At 42.8% G+C, this 19,888-nt stretch overlaps 1 protein-coding gene across 2 annotated transcripts in view; it reads left to right on the forward strand.

Moving 5' to 3' along the window:
• The window catches only part of PLEKHG7 (pleckstrin homology and RhoGEF domain containing G7), a 55,445-nt gene that overhangs the window by 12,145 nt on the left and 23,412 nt on the right, over positions 1–19,888 (forward strand). For both annotated transcript variants that reach the window (XM_073213618.1, XM_073213617.1), the window contains exons 4-7: positions 7,838–7,965; positions 11,018–11,058; positions 15,844–15,939; positions 16,681–16,824. In XM_073213618.1, coding sequence (XP_073069719.1) covers positions 7,838–7,965; positions 11,018–11,058; positions 15,844–15,939; positions 16,681–16,824 — 409 coding nt within the window. The remainder of the gene's footprint in view (positions 1–7,837; positions 7,966–11,017; positions 11,059–15,843; positions 15,940–16,680; positions 16,825–19,888) is intronic.

The raw sequence follows: 19,888 nt of genomic DNA on the forward strand, positions 1-19,888 counted from the left end.
TTTATTTGGAAAGTCATGGAGGAATCCTCAGGGAATTAGCCATTGATTTTTTTTTTCTCTGGACTTCAGTCCTCAAGTAAGAGTTTGCTGTTCAGAGTAGGAAGGATGAGATCCATCAATAAGTCTGTATTGATTTTAACCCTAATTAACCTAAATGTATGAACAAAAGTAGAGGATAGTTACAAAGCTATGGGAAAATGCAAATTATTGTGTTAGTGTATCAGTGAGGTATTGCTGCAGTATTGTTTCTCCAGGACTTAGTACAATACTTGGCAATGTTTGTTGAATGAAAAGCCTAGAATATTTACTATCTGGGACTTTATAGGAAATGTTTGCTGATCCCTGGTATGTTCGATTAAGAAATGCTTGCCTCTGTGGTCTTCAGTCAGTCACAACAACCTTTTCTGCCTAGTGAATACACATAAGCCTTTTTGCAAAAATACTGTTCTTCTTACTGTGGTGTTTTGGACAGGCTCATGTGAAAAGGGCCCAGTCTATTTTCAGTTCCGAATTTCAGGTTTCTCTTTGTAAAGTTTTTTCATCCCTGTCGTTCCCTCTTTCTATATATATAATATTCCAGTAAACTCACACTCACTGCAAACCTTCTCCTAACATCAAAATATGCCACCTGGAAAATAATCTTTACAATTCACTCTTACCAAAATGTGAAAGACTTCAGGTTTAAGAGATAGCTGCACCCATCTCTCCAAGTAGAGCAGTGCATTCTTGTCTTCTGGGTTTCCCCACACCTTATAAATGCCTCCATCAGCATATCTCAAACACTTCTGCATTTCTTTATACATTCTTCTGCTTCCAGAATCAAGATCTTCCTGAGGGCAGAGACCAGTTATTTACCTTTAAACCTCTAAAACTCATTACCCAGCTACGGTCTATCTCCAAAAATATTTATTGAAGGAAAAGAGGGTTGAAAGAAGAAAAAGCAAGCAGGCTGTCAGGTTGTATTTGCATTTTGACAAAGGACATAATTTGAAGCCCAGCAATGACACAGCATTGGTGGGATTTTAAATATCAAGAAGCTAGTGGGGGAGATTTGGAGTGTAGGGAGACCTTCCTGGTAACCTATAAAATCTATGTTCACCAAAAGCTGTCTTTCTCACCTAATTTTCCAGTCAGCCCTGCAGCTGACAAGGGAAATGTACTTATCATATCTATGCGAACAAAGATTTACCTTCCAATGCTCAGAAGTAAACAGGGAAAATGCTAAATATATCCAAATTAGCAAATGGGGCAACACTAGTATGAAAACCAAATGACAAGGCATTTGAAACCAGACAAGGAAGAAACCAGACGTAACACTGAATGTCGGTTAAAACACCCCCCAAAGCCAGATTCAGCGGGAGTTGCCAGTAGGGGGCAGCACAGCCTGGTGTTAAACCTGTTGAAATCGCTTCCTGCCTGTGCATCGGTCAGCCTCTACTTCTCTCTGACAGCACGACCTTGGGCAAGTTTTTTAACAACTCAAACACTCAAAGTCTTCATCTGTGAAGTGGATATACAAATAGTACCCATAGAATAAGTTTCTGAAATGATAAATAGTATAATAGCATTGATATAATAGATGATAGCATTAAATAAATACAGCTTTTTTAAAAAGAAACCATTCATTCATTCATTTGTTCATTCATTCATTCAGCATTTCCTATATGCAAATCATTGACTTATAAAATATTCTGACCCCAGAGTGAAATGATCACGGGAAGCTTATTTGATGTGACTGAACATCAGATTCAATACAATATTATACCCTCCACAGACTGTTACTTAAAGCCTGTTGTATACTGAGCACTGTCTGTCAACTCTGGGTAACACCAAAGAGGGAGAAGAGGGTTCCAGCTCTCATAGGGCTTAAAAGCTTATCAGGAAGGTATTAACTAGAGACTAATGGATAGCATATTAGGTTTTTTTGTTTGTTTCTTTGCTTTTTAAAAACACTTTAGCACGCCATAGCGTATTTTATTATATTGCTATCCTTTTTCCCCTCCAGTGTTACTGAGATACAATTGACACATAACATTGTCTTAAGTTTAAGGTGTACAACCTAATGATCTGATGTGTCTGTATGAATATATCTACACCAAATGACGAGGTATTTGAAAGTCTATCTTACAAAAGAAACCAGACAAAAGCACTGAATACCAGTTAGAACATCCCCCAAAGGGGGATTGGGAGAAACGTGCTCACTGTGAAAGGAGCTTAGTCCAAGAGAAGAGCCGAGCCAGGCTTTAATGACGGTCTTGCAAGATCAGGTGTCTGGTGAGCCAGCACACTAGGGGTTACAGCAAGCAGTTAATTCCTTAGCTGGTGAGTCCCTCCCCTGGTTCCTCATTGGCTGAGTACTACAGGGTTCATTCTTTCCCGGATGTAGTCTAAGCAAGTTATATCTATATTAGGCTACTTTTACATTTGTCTTAATTTTGTTAGCTGTTTTTAAACTTTTTCTGCATTTTTTTTGAAGTGATGCACTCCTGCTCTTTCTTAATCTCCCTCCCCTTCCCAGCCAGCGTGACTCTGCTTCTTGTTAATACCCTTTTGTTTAAACGTTAATTCCTCTAGGATAAGTCATCTTTAGTTTTATGCCATTTCTAACAGGATGCTAATATATATATATATATATATATATATATATATATTTGCAAATAGGGCAATATTACCATGAAAACCAAATAATAAGGTATTTGGAAGCCCGTCTTACATATGCAGATCTTGCAAAATGATGACTACAATAAGTTTAGCTGACATCCATCACCACACAGTTGCATTTTTTTTCCTTGTGATGAGACAGATGGCATATTGTTAATTAGTGGGAAGAGAGGAGATGGCAGCCTCCGGATCAGGGAAGCCTTCCGGGCAGCTTCCTTTCCCATCCGGATCCATGTGTGGGTCTTCCACCGGCATCAGCAGTTGTAGAACGTAAGCTCCATAGAAGCAGGGGCTGTGTCTGTTTTGTTCATTGCTGCATGCTTAGTGCCTGGAACACTGCCTAGCGCATAGTAGATGTTCAATAAAAGTGTAAGGATGAAAGAAGGAAGTCAGTTGGTTAGTTACTTAGATTAAAACAATCTGGTAGGGGAAACCGTATGATCCGTTTTTTGCTTTGTATTTTTTTTCTCCCAGCTACTTGTCTTCCTCCAGCTCCTTTCACCCTCCCCCATCTTCCTAATCTGTTTTGTGTTTCTCTCTCGAAGGTCACTTTTCCAACAGCATTTGCTCACTTGGTGTCTCTGTCGCTATTTGATAATTCTCACAATATTTCAAATTTTTGCATTCTTATCATATTTGTTATGGCGATCTGTGATCCGTGATTATGACTCACTGAAAACTCAGATGATGGTTAGCCATGAAATAAATAAAGTTATGTACATTATTATTCTAGATATAATCCTATTGGACACTTGGTGGACCACAGTATAATGCAAACAGAACTTTTATATATGCTGGGATACAAAAAAATTCATTTGACTCACTTTATTGCAATATCGCTTTATCGTGATGATCTGGAACAGAACAATATCTCCAAGGTATGCCTGTCCCATGAATATTACTATTAGAGAAGGACTATAGCATCTGAGGAAGGACTGACAAGCCTGCCTGATTTAAAAAAAACACTTAGCAACATTCATAGCAGGGAAAGGAATGTGTCTTAACCAAATTGTAGTGACTTCAATAAGATTTTTACTCCATTAAGGCACTGAGGCAGTTGCTCTCTCCCCATATTTCCTAGTATTTTTCATTATTTCCCTTTAAAATTTGAACCCAAGAATTAAAATCCTGGTTTAAGCCCACTGTACAGAAGGAAATTTTTTTTCAGTGCAAATGATGTATTAATCATATATCTAAAGGAGAAGCTTTAATTATCCATCTTCAAACATTTGTGCCAAGATAAAGATCACCTCATAATTACTGTTCCCACCTGCTGGCCCCTGCTGAAGAAAAGAGAGTGATGGTCCTAAATCCTTAATTTATAGATCAAGAGAGATGGAAAGGGTCTCACTCACAGTTGTTTTCACATAAGAAGCAACATGTGAAAGTCACATGTCACGAAAGTCAGAGCTGGGAATCAAGCTGTAAGTCAAGTGCCCTGGCCACTCACGTACTGGCCCCTTTATTAGCTTCCTGTTGCTGCTGTAAGCTATTGCTCGGTGGCTTACAACAACAGAAACTTGTGCTCTCACAGTCCTGGAAGGCAGGTCCAAAATCAAGGTGTCGGCAGAGCCACACTCCCCCTGCAGGTCTAGGGGAGGAACCCCACTTCACCCAGAGGCTCTATGGCTGTCTGCCTTTAACCTCTGTCTCTGTCTTCACGTGACCTTCTCGTGGCCTTCTCTCTTCTCTGGGTGTGTCTTATAAGCAAACATGTCATTGGATTTAGGCCCCACCAGAGAATCCAGAATAATGTCATTTCAAGATATTTCACTTAATTACAACTGCAAAAACCCCTTCTCCAAATAAGATCATGTTCACAGGTTCCAGGGGTTAGGATGCTGATTTATCTTTGGGGGAAACTTCCTTCAAACCCTTCACCTCCTCTTTTACCTAAGCAGTTACCATTGTTTTATCAATTTTTAAAAACACTTTATGCCTTAACATGGTTTGCAGTATCTTTTTCTCTTCCTCCAACTTACAAGTCATTCAGAGTCACACTTGGGTGTTTGAGTCTGGAGCTCTGGCTCTGTCACTCGTTGCAATGCAACTTTAGGTGGGTTGCTTACCCATTCCTCTAAGCTCCAGGGACCTTGGCTCTCTAATGAGAAGAGTAATTTTCACTTTCTAGGGCACTTGTGAAAATGATAGGATGATGCGTGTAAAGCACTTGCCAGAGTGTCTGGTAACAGTCCGTGTTCAGTAAGTGACAGCTGACTATAAATTAGAATAATATTCACCAAAACCAATCTAATCCTTGCAAAGTATATGCATTTGAGGCCCACTGGGGAATTAATGCAAGAAGTTGCAATGCACTCAGGATTACTGTAAATTTAGGTCTTAGGGGAAGGCGTTATGGTGGTTCCCAATACATATCTAATTTTTGCTACTCCAAAGAGGATTGCCTCATATAAAAAATGGCATGCACACAGGATCATTGGGTCTATTTCATATAAAATCTAAGCTCCCAGCCAGAAGCTTTTCTGGCACCAACATGCCAGAGCAAGCTCAGTGTTCGTGTAGACGCCTGGGTGTGAGGCCAGCTCAGGAGTGGGGGAGAATTCTCTGGATTCTCTAAATTGTTGCTGTCCCAGCCCACACCATGGATCTCTGAATATTCAGCAGAGGACGGAATAGGAGACATTCTGATACCAGAGAGGAGACAAGATTATTCCAGCAGCCATGGGATTAGTCCCCTCGGATATGACTGACCTGGGGCAGCGCAACTCAGGGTTAGTGAAGGTGTGGTTGGGTGGGGTTTCTGAACAGGGGTGGAGGGAGGCTCTGGCAGGCCCAAGAGGGACGCAAAGTCTGGGTCAGGCACCCAGTTACACAATCTCTTGGCTCCAGAATTTTGTCCTGAGGCAAAGAAACAGAATAGCCAAGCATCAGATCAAAAAGAAAAAAAAAAATGTATTTCTCAAAGATGTTTGTTTAGTTGTATTTTTCCAAACAAACGGCAGCATAAAGTTATTCTGTCCTTACACAGCGGCAGTGGGTTGCCAGCCACACCCTAAACATTTTGCACTTGCTTGGTATCAAAAAATTCTCTTCTCCACGCTCTTCACACAGGACACCACTACCCCAGGCACACTCTATCTTGTATGAGAAAGGGTTATAAAAAATTCTGAATTTATTACAGTGATTGCTTGCAGTGGCTAATCAACCCAGAACCAGACATAATGATCCTGTGTGCATACCATTTTTTATATGAGGCAATCCTCTTTGGAGTAGCAAAAATACAATACCAATTTGGAACCACCAACACCCCTTCCCCAGTAAGACCTAAATTTAAAGTAATCCTGAATTCACGGCAACTACTTGCATGAATATCATTAATTCAATGAGCCAGCATCCCTGGCTGGCCCAGACGTGAGGTCCTTTGCAAAGTGCCCAGAAATGCAGTCTGCTGCCCGGTGTGGGTGCAGCAGGGCCAGGTTTCCTATACCAATTCATGTCTCTTCACGTTACTATGGGTCGATGTTGTTCTTTATTGTTTTCCCAGCTCTCCATATGGTTACAGCTGTGACTCTTGATATTTTATGAACCCATGCCCTCTTCTGATGAACATTAAAAATGTCACACCCACAGAGATTCTGTCTTGCCCTTCCAGGGATATGCACACCTTCCCAAAATGAGCACCACTGGGCTTTGAACATCAAGGAAGCAAGCCCTATGTGAGCCAGTTGTCTTCCCTCGGCTCCATTTGTGCAAACTGAACTCCCAAGCCTGGCCGGGGTGCTCCCAAATGAATGAGTGTGTCGGAAGGTACCCCAGGCGAGGGAGCAATGGACGGGCCTGATCTCACCACCATTAATGGGAGGGAGGAGGGACTCTTTCTGTGGTTTGCTCTTGTGATTGTTTGTGACTAGTCATGATTCCGAATGGAAAAAGCAAGTTCATTTGTGGACTGCCTGGGTATCTATCATCCTCTGGGTCAATTTGCCTATTCATTCAAGAAACTTATTTGAATAGCTGCTGTATGTCAAGTTCTGGGCTGGGTGCTTAGATTTTACATAAATATGACACAGTATAAGCCTTCAATGAAATCATTATATAGTAAAGAGACAAGATGGGGTGGGGGAGAGGGCTGATGGCTCTCTCTGCATGGGTCAGAAAAGACTCCTGGACAAAAAGCGTCTAAGCTGGAATTTAGACATGAAAGAGTTTGCAAAGTGGAGAGAGGCAAGCAGAAGGGGAACCACCTAAAGTGCAGGACAAGTTTAAAGAGCAGCAAGAAGCTTGCTGTTCCTGGAATAGGCTTCATGCAGAAGTTCACGCGCGGACGTGACAGTGATGACTCCGGGCGTGCGAGGGCTTGGTTTCTGTTCAGTTTAAACTCAACACATGTTTTTTGAGCACTTACTAAATACAGGGATTTAGACCAGGAGCTCAGAGCTCCAGGAAAGGTGGGAGATAAGACACACCTCTGCAAAACTACCTTATAAAGATATTTTCTGGTTGAGGAAGGCATAAGAGGTGTATTTCATTCATCCGTGCTCACCAGTAACAGTGGATGGAGTGCTGCATGAGTGCCCCCAACACAAACAAGACGACCTGTTTCTTGTAGCTTTGCTCCTTAGAGATCCCTGAGCAAATGTCCAGCAGCTTCAGAACTGCTCTCCCCTGTGTCTGATGGGTCAGCCATTTATTGTGTGCACATCCCAGAGACAGGAAGTTTCATGAAAAGGGGTAGAGGAACGGAGAAGATAGAGAAGCCTGTTTCCTAAGCTTTCCTAACAATATTTCTCATTTTTATCTGGGAAAAAATAAAAGGACTGACTTTAAATAACAACCAGCCTTGGATTGCAAGGGGTGCTGGTGGCCACACCCATGGATCCACTTGGAGGCAGTGTCAGTTGCAAAGACTTTTGGGTTCAAGGGCCTTCTCCCAGTTGTCCTTCTGAGTAGAACACATTAGATACCATTGTGCTGACATTTCCTGGTGAGCTCTTCTGCTTAAGACCGATCAAAATCATTAATGTCAAAACTGTTGAGTAAACGTGTGGTGGGCGTGTGTCGTCACAGCCCTCCCATGCCTGGAGCCTGGAGCGGCTTCCAAGTCCTTCCTGACATAGCAGTGTTAATAGGTTGCTGGAAGTCTCTTCTGAACACCCAGAGGTGCTCTCAGGGGAGCCCCTGCTCTAAGCTCTCTCCTTCCGTCTCCTGAACACAGGTTCTACGGACACAGGCGGGGCTCTGTGGTGCTCAACTTACCTGGACTTGAGGTGTTCCCCGGGGACCTTCTGGTGTCAGATGGAGCTGCCGATTACCTGTGCCACCCACTTCTGCTGCTGAATTCAGGTCCCAATCTTTCAGCCTGGTTTCCTTACATACCTGCTATGGGACAGATATTGTAAGAAGCAGAGGAGAGCATTTGCAAAATATTTAATAACTACTTGAACTCAGGCACTGACCAGTTAGAACAAAATGTTTCACCAGTTAGGACAGACATCAGCTGAATACCAGTCTTGACAATGGGCATTCCACTTAAAGAGGTGAATTAGGTATGATCCTTCCCTCAAAAGGTCCTCTTGTCAAATAATTTTCTCCAGATACACCAGTGATGGTCACCGTCTTGAAGCAGAATGCTCTCTCTGCGGTGGCGGGTCACTTCCCTATCATTACTGTAGTGCCACCCCACCACTTTCTGGCCTTCATCCTGGCACTGGTGTCTGCCCACCAGAGTGGTACCACGTGGAGGCAGAGGTCCTGGTGGCAGCAAATTACTGTTAAAACATTAGAGAGAGGAAGCCTTAGGGGTAAATCTCCTGTATCTTCACCTCAGTTGTTTTTCAGGGCACACTCTCCATGATTCGGAAGATAAACTTTGAGAATTAAAAGGAGACTTGATGATTACCCATCCTAGCAGTTTTTAAACTGGTTTTGTTTTAGTGGAGCCCTTTTTATGAAAGAAGCTTTACTTGGAAATGCAATATATGAAGACTGATCAAAATTATTAATGTCAAGCAGGCTTAAAAAGTCTAGAGTTGCAATGGTTGAAGCAGGGGTGGGTCCCAAAGACACACCTTCCAAGGCAGCCCAGAAGCCCAGGGCACCTGGCCACACAGTTGGAAAGCCACCAACCTCATTCCTCATTCTCAAGTGGGAGAAGCAAGGCTCACAAGGGAAAAGTGACCTAGCCATGGTGTCAGCCTCTTTGGGTCAAAGAAATGGCATCCAGGGCCCCTGACTGGTAGTCGCCCTCCACCAGCCCGCATCAGTCACTGCTGAACGGGCTGCTGTCGTCTTCTATGCATGGAGCCCAGAAGCCGCCAGTGAATAAATCTCAACTAGAATTTGTATAGCTCTTCCCTCTTTATAGATCCATTTCGCATCTGCTGCCTTACGTGCTATCAACCACCCAAATGAACATCTACTGTCCCAAACGACACAGTAGCCCAAGGGGACCAACCAAGAGGGATTAAGGGATCAACTCCAGGGCAGGCCCCCAGAAATTAGAGCTAGCCCTGAACACAGCGTAACCTTCACAGAGTTTAGTACATGTTTCATGATCTTTGCAAATGCTCTAAACTAGTTAACAACTAGAGCAGTGTTTCCCAAGGGCTGGTCCCAGACCAGCAGCTTCCATACTACCTGGGAAAGTGTCAGACATGCAGGTGCCAGCATCCCAGCCTAGCCCTTCTGAATGAGGAACTTGTGGGGTGGGGATAGGTGGGCAGCAATTTGTTGTGTGACAAGCCCTCCAGGTGATTCTGATCCAGGCTATAGTTTGAAAATTACCATGCCAAGGAACAGGGTGAGAATTCTATCTCCCAGCCTCTCTGCTCTGATGGGGCCCTCGGGAGAACAGGTGGGAGATGCCCCTTCTCCTGGGACCTCACACCTGCCTGGTAACTGGCCCTGCCTCCATTTATGTGATGAAGGAGCCCAGGAAAGGCTATGCCATGCATGGTGCCTCTAAATCATACTCATTGTTCTTTCTTTGTTGAACTGTGTGCCTAGCTTTATACTAAATACCACATAGCACAAGGTAGGCAGTACCCCCACCATTCCCCTCCTTACTCTCTTTTCAAGTCGTTAGAATAAAGTCCTCATCTCCCCAAATCATGGGCTAACACAGTGCTTCTCAGGCTTTGATGTGTATATGGGTCATCTGGAGGGGCTGAAATAGAGATTTTGATTTAGCAAAACTTAATATTTAAGACAGGTAATAAAAGGTTGCAGATTTGATAGACTCATTCAGCTTTTCTTCTGAATACTTGTGAAGCTTTCCCATGGCCTTAAAATTATCCCCAAAGTTAGAAAAGCAGAGGAGAGAAATTTGCTAAGACCAGAGACCTCAATCATTGCAGTTCAAATTGGACACAATTATATACCACCAGACATTTGAGAGCTAAGAGTGGTGAAGCTGATTTGTCCCTAAGGAAGATTCCACTTTAAGATTCCACCTTAATCTCCCCTTTAAAAAAATCAATAAGGTGGACTGAATGAGGGAGATAATCAGATGGATGGTTGCCTTTCAGGGTTCCAGTAGGAAAAGTCCCTCAAGCACAACCTTTGTAGTAAATACTGATCTAGTAATTGCTTCCATCTGATTGAAGTATTGTGCAGAGTCTACTGATGAATTTACTAGAAAGGAGACAGACCTGTAAGATATTCATTTTGAATACTGAGTCATCAGAACATCTTGCCAAAACCTCAGAGACTATTCCCAGCTTTTTCTGGTATGCCGATGCAAATGACACAAAAACCAAATGACCAGAATCTAACTCTTTATTTCCTGATCATCAAAAAAATGTGTTACTGCATAACGACTTCCTACTCAACCCAAAACAGCCCCCAAGGACTACTTGGATGGTGGCCAAGAGTGACAATATGGACGTGTGTTGATGCTCCCCTATATCAGGAGTCTTCCTCACCACATCTGGGGATTATAAAGTCGATGTGATCTCGATGTCTCAGACGGGGTCAGGCTATTGATGTTGCGTATGCTGGATGGTCTCTGGTAGAACAGTGTAAACATGAAGTCCTTTCAGCCCCAAAATCCCATGGCATTTTGTCTTATATAAATAAATCACTGAACGTCTTTATTATATTGGTACATTTCTCCCCACATGACAGGGAAAGGAAGCTAACCAACACTCTAGTAAAGAAACAGGACAATGTCACCTGAAGGTAGTAACAGGCTGCCAACTTGTAGGTTGAGCCATCACTTCATTCTGTCATGTGCATAAATATAAATATTCATTCTGTGCCTTTGGAAGAGAAGGAGAATTAGAGCAGGATAAAGTCTAGTTGGCTTATTTGAAAGGGCAGGTTTTGTAAAGCACTACAAAGATCTGTCACAAGTTACTCCAAGTACTAATATATTATCTTTAATTTCACCCAGCAGACTCCAAAAAGCCAAGATGGCCTTTCTCCAAGAGAGGAGTGGTGAGTGTTGCACATTGTCCTTTTTGTCTTAATGACGCCTCCTGTCGCTAAGAAAGTGGTAAATGGCTGAAGAGCCCCTTCATCCCGCTTTAACGTTGCAGGATGGCAGATGGCACGTGAAGTTTAAATGCTAGCATCACATGCGTAGCAGTGGCTACAGAACATGCCAAATGAAACCATTTTGTGCAGCAAAACAGTACTAATTGCCGGTGGTTAATGAGCTCTGCAAAAAACAAAGCATCCTAATATCGTGACGCTTGACAATGCCAAGTTTACAACTTGATACAGCTTGGGAAACAGCTCCCTCGATGAAGTAAACTTGCACAAGTGTGTGTCCCAGTTTGCAATCAGTGCTGGGCATATTAGGAATGCTGAAAAATTTATGAGATATTACAGAAATACTTGTCTATTTCTGGGAAAGCCATTTGGATGAGTTTTATTAGGTTGTTAAAATTCATTCTGGGCCCCATCAATTATTGAAGAGTTATAAATCGAAATCAGTGGTCTCTGATTCTTTACCACCTAGGACAAGGGTTGACCACAATCCAGGCTTGCCTTCTGGCTCTGTGGGGAGAGGGAAGGCGAGTTCCTGACCACAGCACCCTCACTACTGAGCCCTGGAGGAAGGGAAGGGCTGGCTGCTTATTCTACTGACAATACCAGTTGTAATACCTACATGGCACAGCCAACAGCAAGGGTAGGGCCTTCTGGGTAAAGTTTCTGTAACTCATTCTCTTAAAAATCTGTCCATGTGGCCTCTCCAATCAGTTCCTCATCAGCTGTTGACATCTGCTTTGGAGGTCCTGTGGACACACACACAGTGATATTTTCTGAGTCTTGCTTTATTAAAAGCCCTCGGAGGTTCCACTCCAGCTGCTCCATTTATTGCTCTGTGATGTTAGCCAGATGAGTTAGCCTCTCTCAGCTTCAGGTCCTTCCCCATGCAAGGCAGACCGTGATGATGCCCGCCTCCTAGGGTAGATGGATGAGTACATCAAATGATGCATGTCACACTTACTTCAGAGCTGGGCACATCATAAACAATCAGTACTGGCCATATTTTTGGTAGTGTTATTTTAATTATGATTTGGAAAACTACTTCTCATAATCAAATATGTGACTTTCACATTATGCTTTCATGCATAAAAACTTTGTGTAGTGTTTTCATCAGCTTCGGCTGCTATAACAAAACACACACACTGAGGGGCTGAAACAACAGATATTTATTTCTCGCACTTCTGACGCTGGGGAACCCAAGGTCAGGGTGCTGATGTGGCTGGGTCACGGGGAGGGCTCTCTTCCTGGCAGCGGGGGGCCGCCTTCTCACTGCATTCCCACCTGGCAGAGAGAGAGCCCTAGAGTCTCTTCCCCCCTACAGATGTTCATTCCCTCCCGGGGGCCCCACCCTCAGGACCTCATCTAAAACTGATTACCTCTCATCTCCAAATACCATCACGTATGGAGATTAGGGCTTTAACATATGAATTTGGAGAGGACTCAACTATTCAGCCCACAGGGACACAGTCTAAACATCCCAAGCTTCAAATCATAAACTCCTAGTAAAATTATGACACTATAGTCACCAGGGCTGTTGCTTATCAGTCATTTACGTTGTGTCCCTCTTTAGAGACATGATTCGGCTGTTGTCCTGGTAGAGCTGGGACTACCCGTGGTGCAGGCTCTCCTCACATAAATGGAGGCAGAGCCGGCTACCAGTCAGGTCTGAGGTCCCAGCAGAAGAAGCGTCTCCCCTCTGCTCTCCTCCAGAGCAGCAAAGCCCTAAGGGAGAAAAATGTGTTTTCAGAAAGGAGAGACTTACAGAAGGAAGGGATACAACTACAAGTTGTCTTGATGACGGATCTGTTTTTAGATCTAATGTATTTTTTTTCTGATAAAGAAGCAATTAGTTCCATATGTGTCTGGTGACTGCATGTGCCAAGCACTGGACTAGATATTTAGGACATACAGATGCCCATTTTCCACTCACAATTGAGAAGGTTAGACTGACAAGTAAATTGGAGGAAAAATGTGCCAACTAGCTGGCACAGTGCTGGAGGTGGGTAGGCAGTGGTAGAGGCACACAAAGAGAATAATCAGTGGAAGGACAAAAATGTTTCAGCAAGTGTTCTCAGTGAAGAAGGGAAATTCATTTCTTGAAGGCTCACTTTCAAAAGGAAGCAACATCAGGACCCTTAAAAATCAGCCTGCTTGCACCCTCATCTTTTCAGCCTTATTTATCAAGTAACCCACATCTATAAAAATGATGATCCACATAATATAAAAAAACCCATGGCTGCATTATAATGTATTTTTCCCAGTCTATTACAGATGTTTCCTTTCTTACCTTTCTTCCTTCTGTCCTTCCTTTCTTCCCAATCATCAATAACTATATTAGTAATAAAAGTAAACACATATATACATTAGCATACCAGGCACTGTTTCTGTTATGAGTGTCCCAATTTACCTGTGTTAACTCAGTAAAACTCATGACAACCTAACAGTGTAGGTGCAACTTCAGGGGGAAAATATATTCCCAGCTCAGGGCAAAAAAAACCTTTGAAGCCAAAATCAGTCAAAGAGATCATTAAAGTGGGAGAAACCATTTATTGCTTACAAGCAGTTGTCCACTCCTGTTTGCCTTTGTGTCTCACTCCACAGCTGCGAAGAAGCCAAAAAATACCTCTCCCGTCCAGGTGTGCTCTCAGTCTTCACCCTGCTTGTAACCACCTGTTGATAGGCAGATGAACTAAGGCCAGGCGAGAGATTCTGGGAGTATTGCAGTTTTACCCACAGTGGGTAACATTATTATCCCCATTTTCCAAATGGGAAACTGAGGTTCAGAGCAGTTGAATAGCTTGGCTGAGGTCACAGCACCCTGAAGTGGCAGAGTGGGGCCCAGCAGCCCCGGGCAGTCTGTTTCTAAGTCTGTTTTAACCCTGGCATTGCCCCGCCCCTCTGGTTGTGGGGCTCCGCAGCCAGCCTGCACACACCGCCTGCTCTCAGAGATCTTGTCTGTCCTCACAGAGTCAGTGGCATCTGTTCGTCACCCACTCCAAAATGTATATATTCACATTCCCACATTCACATGTCCATTTTACCCTGTTCTACATCGCCACTGCCTACTGCAACATTGGACCCATCTCTTAGTTATTAAGTTTGACCCAGGAATTAACCTTAGCTTCTTCCTTTTCTTCGTTTTCCACATGCTCTCAACCTCCCCTCAGCGGCTTCTCATTGCCTTTCCTGGCCAATGACACCACAGGGGGAATGGCAGGGCTTCTGGGGATGGGTCTGTTACTCTAAAGAGTTAATATGAGCCCTGCGAGCCTGTCCCCCTCCTCCTCACTGGTGTGTCCACCAGGTCCTTTGGTCAGACCCAAGGAAAGCTGCAGTGGGTGCCCTGCAAGTAGAGGCTGGTACCGCTCTCCCACAGCTCTAACACCGCGCCCATTGTCTCAGCGGCTTTATTTTCCAACCGGCTGCTGACTCTTTTATTTCCACAACATGCGGTTGCTATGGTTTCAGACATCAACAAAAGGCATATGTCCCATTTGCTGTAGGAGGTCCCCAACCGGTTCCAAGATTCCTTTGCTACTGTGGAAGCTAATGAGTTTCTAATAGGTTTCTTCTCTCAGTACCATAACCCTACCAGAGAAACCAGCCGCAACCTGAGCACATTCTGAAACTGTGACAGGGTCTCCTGTCGGACACACGGGGAGCACGCCCTCCCACAGCCCGTGACCTGGGCCTGCTCTTACTCATTAACACAGAGCTGAATAATTTCCACCAGTCTGCTTAGATCCATGCCAGCATCAGGCACCCTGAGGCAATAGAACAAGTTAAAAAATTATGTGTGATAAACATTCATTTGAAATGCAGCCAAGTTGATTCTAGAAAGCCTTCCCCATTGTTATTTGATAGCTTCTTACTGTTTGGTTGGTAAAATGAACTCTTAAAATGGTTGTTAATTCATGATGTTGCAACAGAACACCGAATGAGTCATTAAAAAAAAGTCACAATATACTAAAGTTTAAAAAGCAAGGTACAAAGGGATATGTAAATATGGCACCATTAGAGTTTAAGTAGAGAGATGATCAGAAAAAGGTTATAGGTGGTTATCTTGGGGTGAAGATTATAGACTATTTTGGTTTTCTTGGTGCTTTTTTTCATTTCTCAAATTTTCTGCAATAACCATATATTACTTTTGTAATCAGATTTCTAAAACTATTATTAAAAATAAAAATTGTTACACAAATAAGTGGATGGTTCCATTCTAAGGAAACTAGACAGTTTCTAGCACATTCTGGTATTCTTTAGCAGAGAATTATCATGTTGGGCAGTTTCTTTAACACTATGGGCTTTACTCAGTCATCTGCTAAATGAGGAGTTGAGCTAATACATCTGAGGCACCTTCTGATGCTAATGTCCTATGATCCAGTGTTTGAACAAGTTAGAACTGTGAAAGACATTACCTCCCCCCACAGCATGGGTGATAGACAAGTCCGTCTATTTGCTATATGACCATTCCAGGCCTTGAATTTGGTTTTTTTCCATTAGTAAAATGAGACACTTAGACTAGACATCCTCACTGGCCTCTGTCCTCCAGCTCTGACATTCTGTGGTCCTGTGGGTCAGATGATGGCTCAGAAATGGCTTTTTAACTGCTAGTGGCTTATAGACAAAATGTGCAGTCTGTCCTCAGGCATGTTGGAGATGCAGAGGATACCAGTCATGTCGTTAAAGAATTCATGTTTGAAAATCCTGTTTCTAACAATCTTTAATCAGGGCAAAGACAAACACAAGTACGTATCTGATCTGGAAAACTGCCTCTCCTCCGTGAAGATTACAGACTTCAGGGGCTATGAGTTCCAGAGCCTTAAGGTACCTTGTAAATTATTTGCTGTGTGGCATGACTTCCTTTCTTGTTTATTTCAGCCAAAACATTAAGTTGTCAGCTTATTTCTTCATGCATAATAACAGCAAAGTGCAAGAGAAGAAGCTGGACTGGGTGGAAAGAGGTCTGCTCTCCCTAGCGTACGCTGAAACCTCAGGGGAGTCACTTTATCTTAACTGAGGTGTCGACACAAGAACCCTTTGTAGGCCACAAAGCCCTGTACAAATGTTAATCGTTGTTACTATGGTTCAGCTCTCTGGACCTCTTTTGAAAAATAAGTTGGTTTTTGATAAGACAATGTCTAAAGGTTTCTTTAAACATCAAAACGGTTTCATAATTTTCAGTAGTTGATTTCAACAAGCTTTGCTAGTAGAGCTGGATCAGACTTCCCAGTTGTGTGCTTGGGGTTCTTTGAGGGGTTTTTTGCAATAAACTGAAAAAGACTCATGAAGTTCTCAAGCATAATTCAAAGCAACATCAATTCAAACTCCTTTTCATTTTAAACTAAAAATAATGTACACCACTGTCCCCATGCTTTGCTTTGTGAAGAACTGACTTCCCAGAGCCACAGAGAGAAGCTTCTGTTTGGGTAGCTTGAAGCTCTATTATTAAATGGGGTGCCAGGGGCCTGCAGTGGGAAATCATGATTGGGGGAATTGCTTGTTCTTGCCACACCACAACTCAGGCCACTGAGGTGGAAATCTTTAGCTCTTTTCTTCCACGTACAGGACAAGACCTGGAACGAAGTCGTGGAAACACATCAAAAACTTCGTACTGATCAGTCAGACCTGAAAATGCAGCAAGAGGCTGTGTGGGAGCTCTTCACAAGTGAATGCACCTATTTCTTGGACCATTTATTAGTTCTTAAGATGGTAATGTCGGGTTTAATTTTTGTAATAGATGGAAAATATTGACCTGATTCTTGGGGGACTTGGTGTCCTCTTTCCTGCTGAAAAAACCAAGTTGGGGGGTTTCCCCTCTTTCAGGGTATCTTACGAAAGTTGTATTTATTGTTTGTTTTTGTTTGCTGCATGGCTGTCTCTTTATTCTTTGTTTAAACATGGCCTCCCAGGTTTCGGTAAGACAATTCTAAGTAAACTAATCCAGTTCTTTATCTGGTGTCCGAACCTCTTCTGCCTTATGCACTCCGTGTGGTTGCACATGACTCGCGTCAGGGAGCTCAGAGCCACCTCAAAGCACCATCTTTGGCCAGTTCCCCCTCTTGGAGCTCTTGTTTGCTCATGAACAGTGCCAAGTGGATGCTTTTTATCAGCTGCGCTCCAGAGTCATGGATTTCCGGGGCAGCCATTCACAGGTAATTCAGCGGGGTGGGATTGTACAATATATTCACGATATCTGCGGTGTAAGTGGTGTCCCTGAGGTTGTGCACTGCTGCAACCCTGCGGCACCCACAGCCACTGCTGGGGATCCGAGCAGAGAATTCCTTACAGAGCAACCACAGGGCAAGGGATGGAGCCCAAGACCACAGGGGAGGATGAGCCACATAGCTCCCAAGGTTGCCTGTGTCCGTGAGCCCTGTGGGATCCTGGTTCCTCTCTTTCACAGGAAAAAGTGCTGCGTTGGAAGACTTGAGTTCAAGTTCTGAATCTGCCTCTGATTTGCCATGTGACCTTAGGAAAGTCTAGTCCTCCATTTCCTAAACCAGGGGTTGGCATGTGGTCTTTTCTGGCCATGTGGTCTTTACTGCAATTATTCAGCTCTTCTGCTGCAGTGCAAAAGAAGCGATAGATGATTTGTAAGGGACATGTGCATGGCTGTGTTACAGTAAAACATGATTTAGGAAAACAACCTGATTTATCTTACAGGCTGTCCTTTGACAATTACTATCCTAAGCCATAAAAAAAGGGATAACAATACCATCTCTAGGTGCCTTACAACATTGGACCATTGTCATAATGATCAGATTCACTTTCTCTGAAATCTGTTGAGTGCTATACAAATGTTGGTTGATATTTTCTGTAAGTAATATTTATTGTGTCAGTCACCGTGTGAAGGACATTCCCAGCAAAACCGAAACCACAAAGACACTCATAAAATTGAAGCTTAGAAGCTGCCTCTGTTAGTTCACAGAAAACTAACTTAACTAATGCAGGATGTTACTGGGTCTGGCGACTGTAGTCCAGAGATGGGAGAGAATTCAAGGTTGGCTTGAACAAAGGGCTCAAAACCAAGGACAAAATTTCTTTCCGTGTCTCATCCCTACGATCCATGGCATCAGCCTCACCCTATGACCAGCTTCTGTTATAGTCACTGAACAGCTGCTGTCCTTGAGGGGATGGAGACAGAAAGAAACAGAGAGAGAACCTTGTCTCAGCATTCACAGCCAAGGCATGATTTTCATTCTGATTGGACTGGCCTAAATCACATGACTGCTCCTGAACCAGTTGCTCTGATAAGGAGAAAAAGGCTAATTGGCATAAGGCAATCAAGGCCCACCCTGGGAGTGAGGTTAGCTTGTGGGGTGGACCATGCAAGGCATGGGGAAAAGAAGACTCAGGTAAAAACCATGATGATGTGAGGCAAGTGGGTGTTGAAGCTGTGATAACCACTAGATGGTCAGTGACCCCATGAACTCTACTTGCTCCCTTGCACTCCAGAAATAGCACAGAACTTCCTAACCCCCTGTAAGCTACACAAGCTTTTTAAACTAGCATTTTCTGCTTTGTAAAAAAAGTCAATTTGAGTTCATTTATTTTCAGATGTCTTGGGGCATTTGGAGTATATGCATATATATCTCTCCCTTTACTCAAGCAACATGAGTTTCCCAACATTGCTTGTAAAATGGAATATTGTACCTCAATAGTAATGTAAATGTACTGAAGGCTTAATACATTTTTAATGGCAAAGTTTTTTATAAAACAAAGAATCTCATAGCAAAAAGGCCATTTCTTCTCAAGTTTCCTTTATCTGTAGCAATGAGTTCTGTTTCTTACATGCTTTAAATGCTTGGATATGGACCGAATTCCAAACAACCAATATCAAATGTATTTTGAATTTCAGAAGGCTCTATTCAGTGCTTCTCATAGTGTGGGTTCCTAGACCAGCAGCATCAGAATCACATGGAAACTTGTTAGAAATGGATGTTTTTCAGACCCCGTGAGAGACCTACTGAATCAGAAACTCTCAGGGCAGGGCCCACTAATGTCTGGTTAAACAAGGTCTCTAGATGGTTCTATGCAAGTTGAAGAACCATTGACTGCATTAACTAAATAATATGGAAACAGGAATTGGAGAAGGTTCGCAGGATAAAGTCAGTCTTCTCACACTTAAAATTCTGGAAATAATTAGTCCCTTTGAATGCTTCCTCATTCATCTATAAGATATTCCTATTGCAATAGATTGATCTGTCTTTAGTTTTTAGAATGAAGAACAGGTTATCTGTGAGGATTATAGTTTTTTCTTGACTTGCCACAGAGCAGTTTTCCTTTATAGGAAAGTATCAGATCAAATGATAATAACATAAAGACTCCCTTAATGTTGTCATTAATATTTAATGCCTTTATCCAAATCTAAACATCTTACCAATTAATCAGATATTTACTCATTCGTTCTCCATTTTTAATGTCCTGAACATAAAGGACATTTGAGTCTTTTACGAAGGAAGGACTCAATGGGAACTCAGAATGAATGTTGTTTTGGTCTCAAGTTAGTGCTGTTGGCAGGAAGAAAACCTTTGAGAGTTCTCTGGCACAGGGAAGGAGAGAAAAGCCATTTAAACAGATTATGTTCAACAGGAATGTTGTGAGGGTTCACATGAGCAACAATGACTTCCTACAGAAGAGCACATTGCCCATATGTTCTATGGAGCTTAAATATCACCATTTGTATTTAGTAAAATTTTTAAGCCTTGAAAATACTGATTTCTAAATTGTTTTTGTAAAGTTATACTCTGGAGGAGGTTTATGTTTAATGTTC

Source organism: Manis javanica, chromosome 10, assembly GCF_040802235.1.
Source record: "Manis javanica isolate MJ-LG chromosome 10, MJ_LKY, whole genome shotgun sequence".
Classification (NCBI taxonomy): domain Eukaryota; kingdom Metazoa; phylum Chordata; class Mammalia; order Pholidota; family Manidae; genus Manis; species Manis javanica.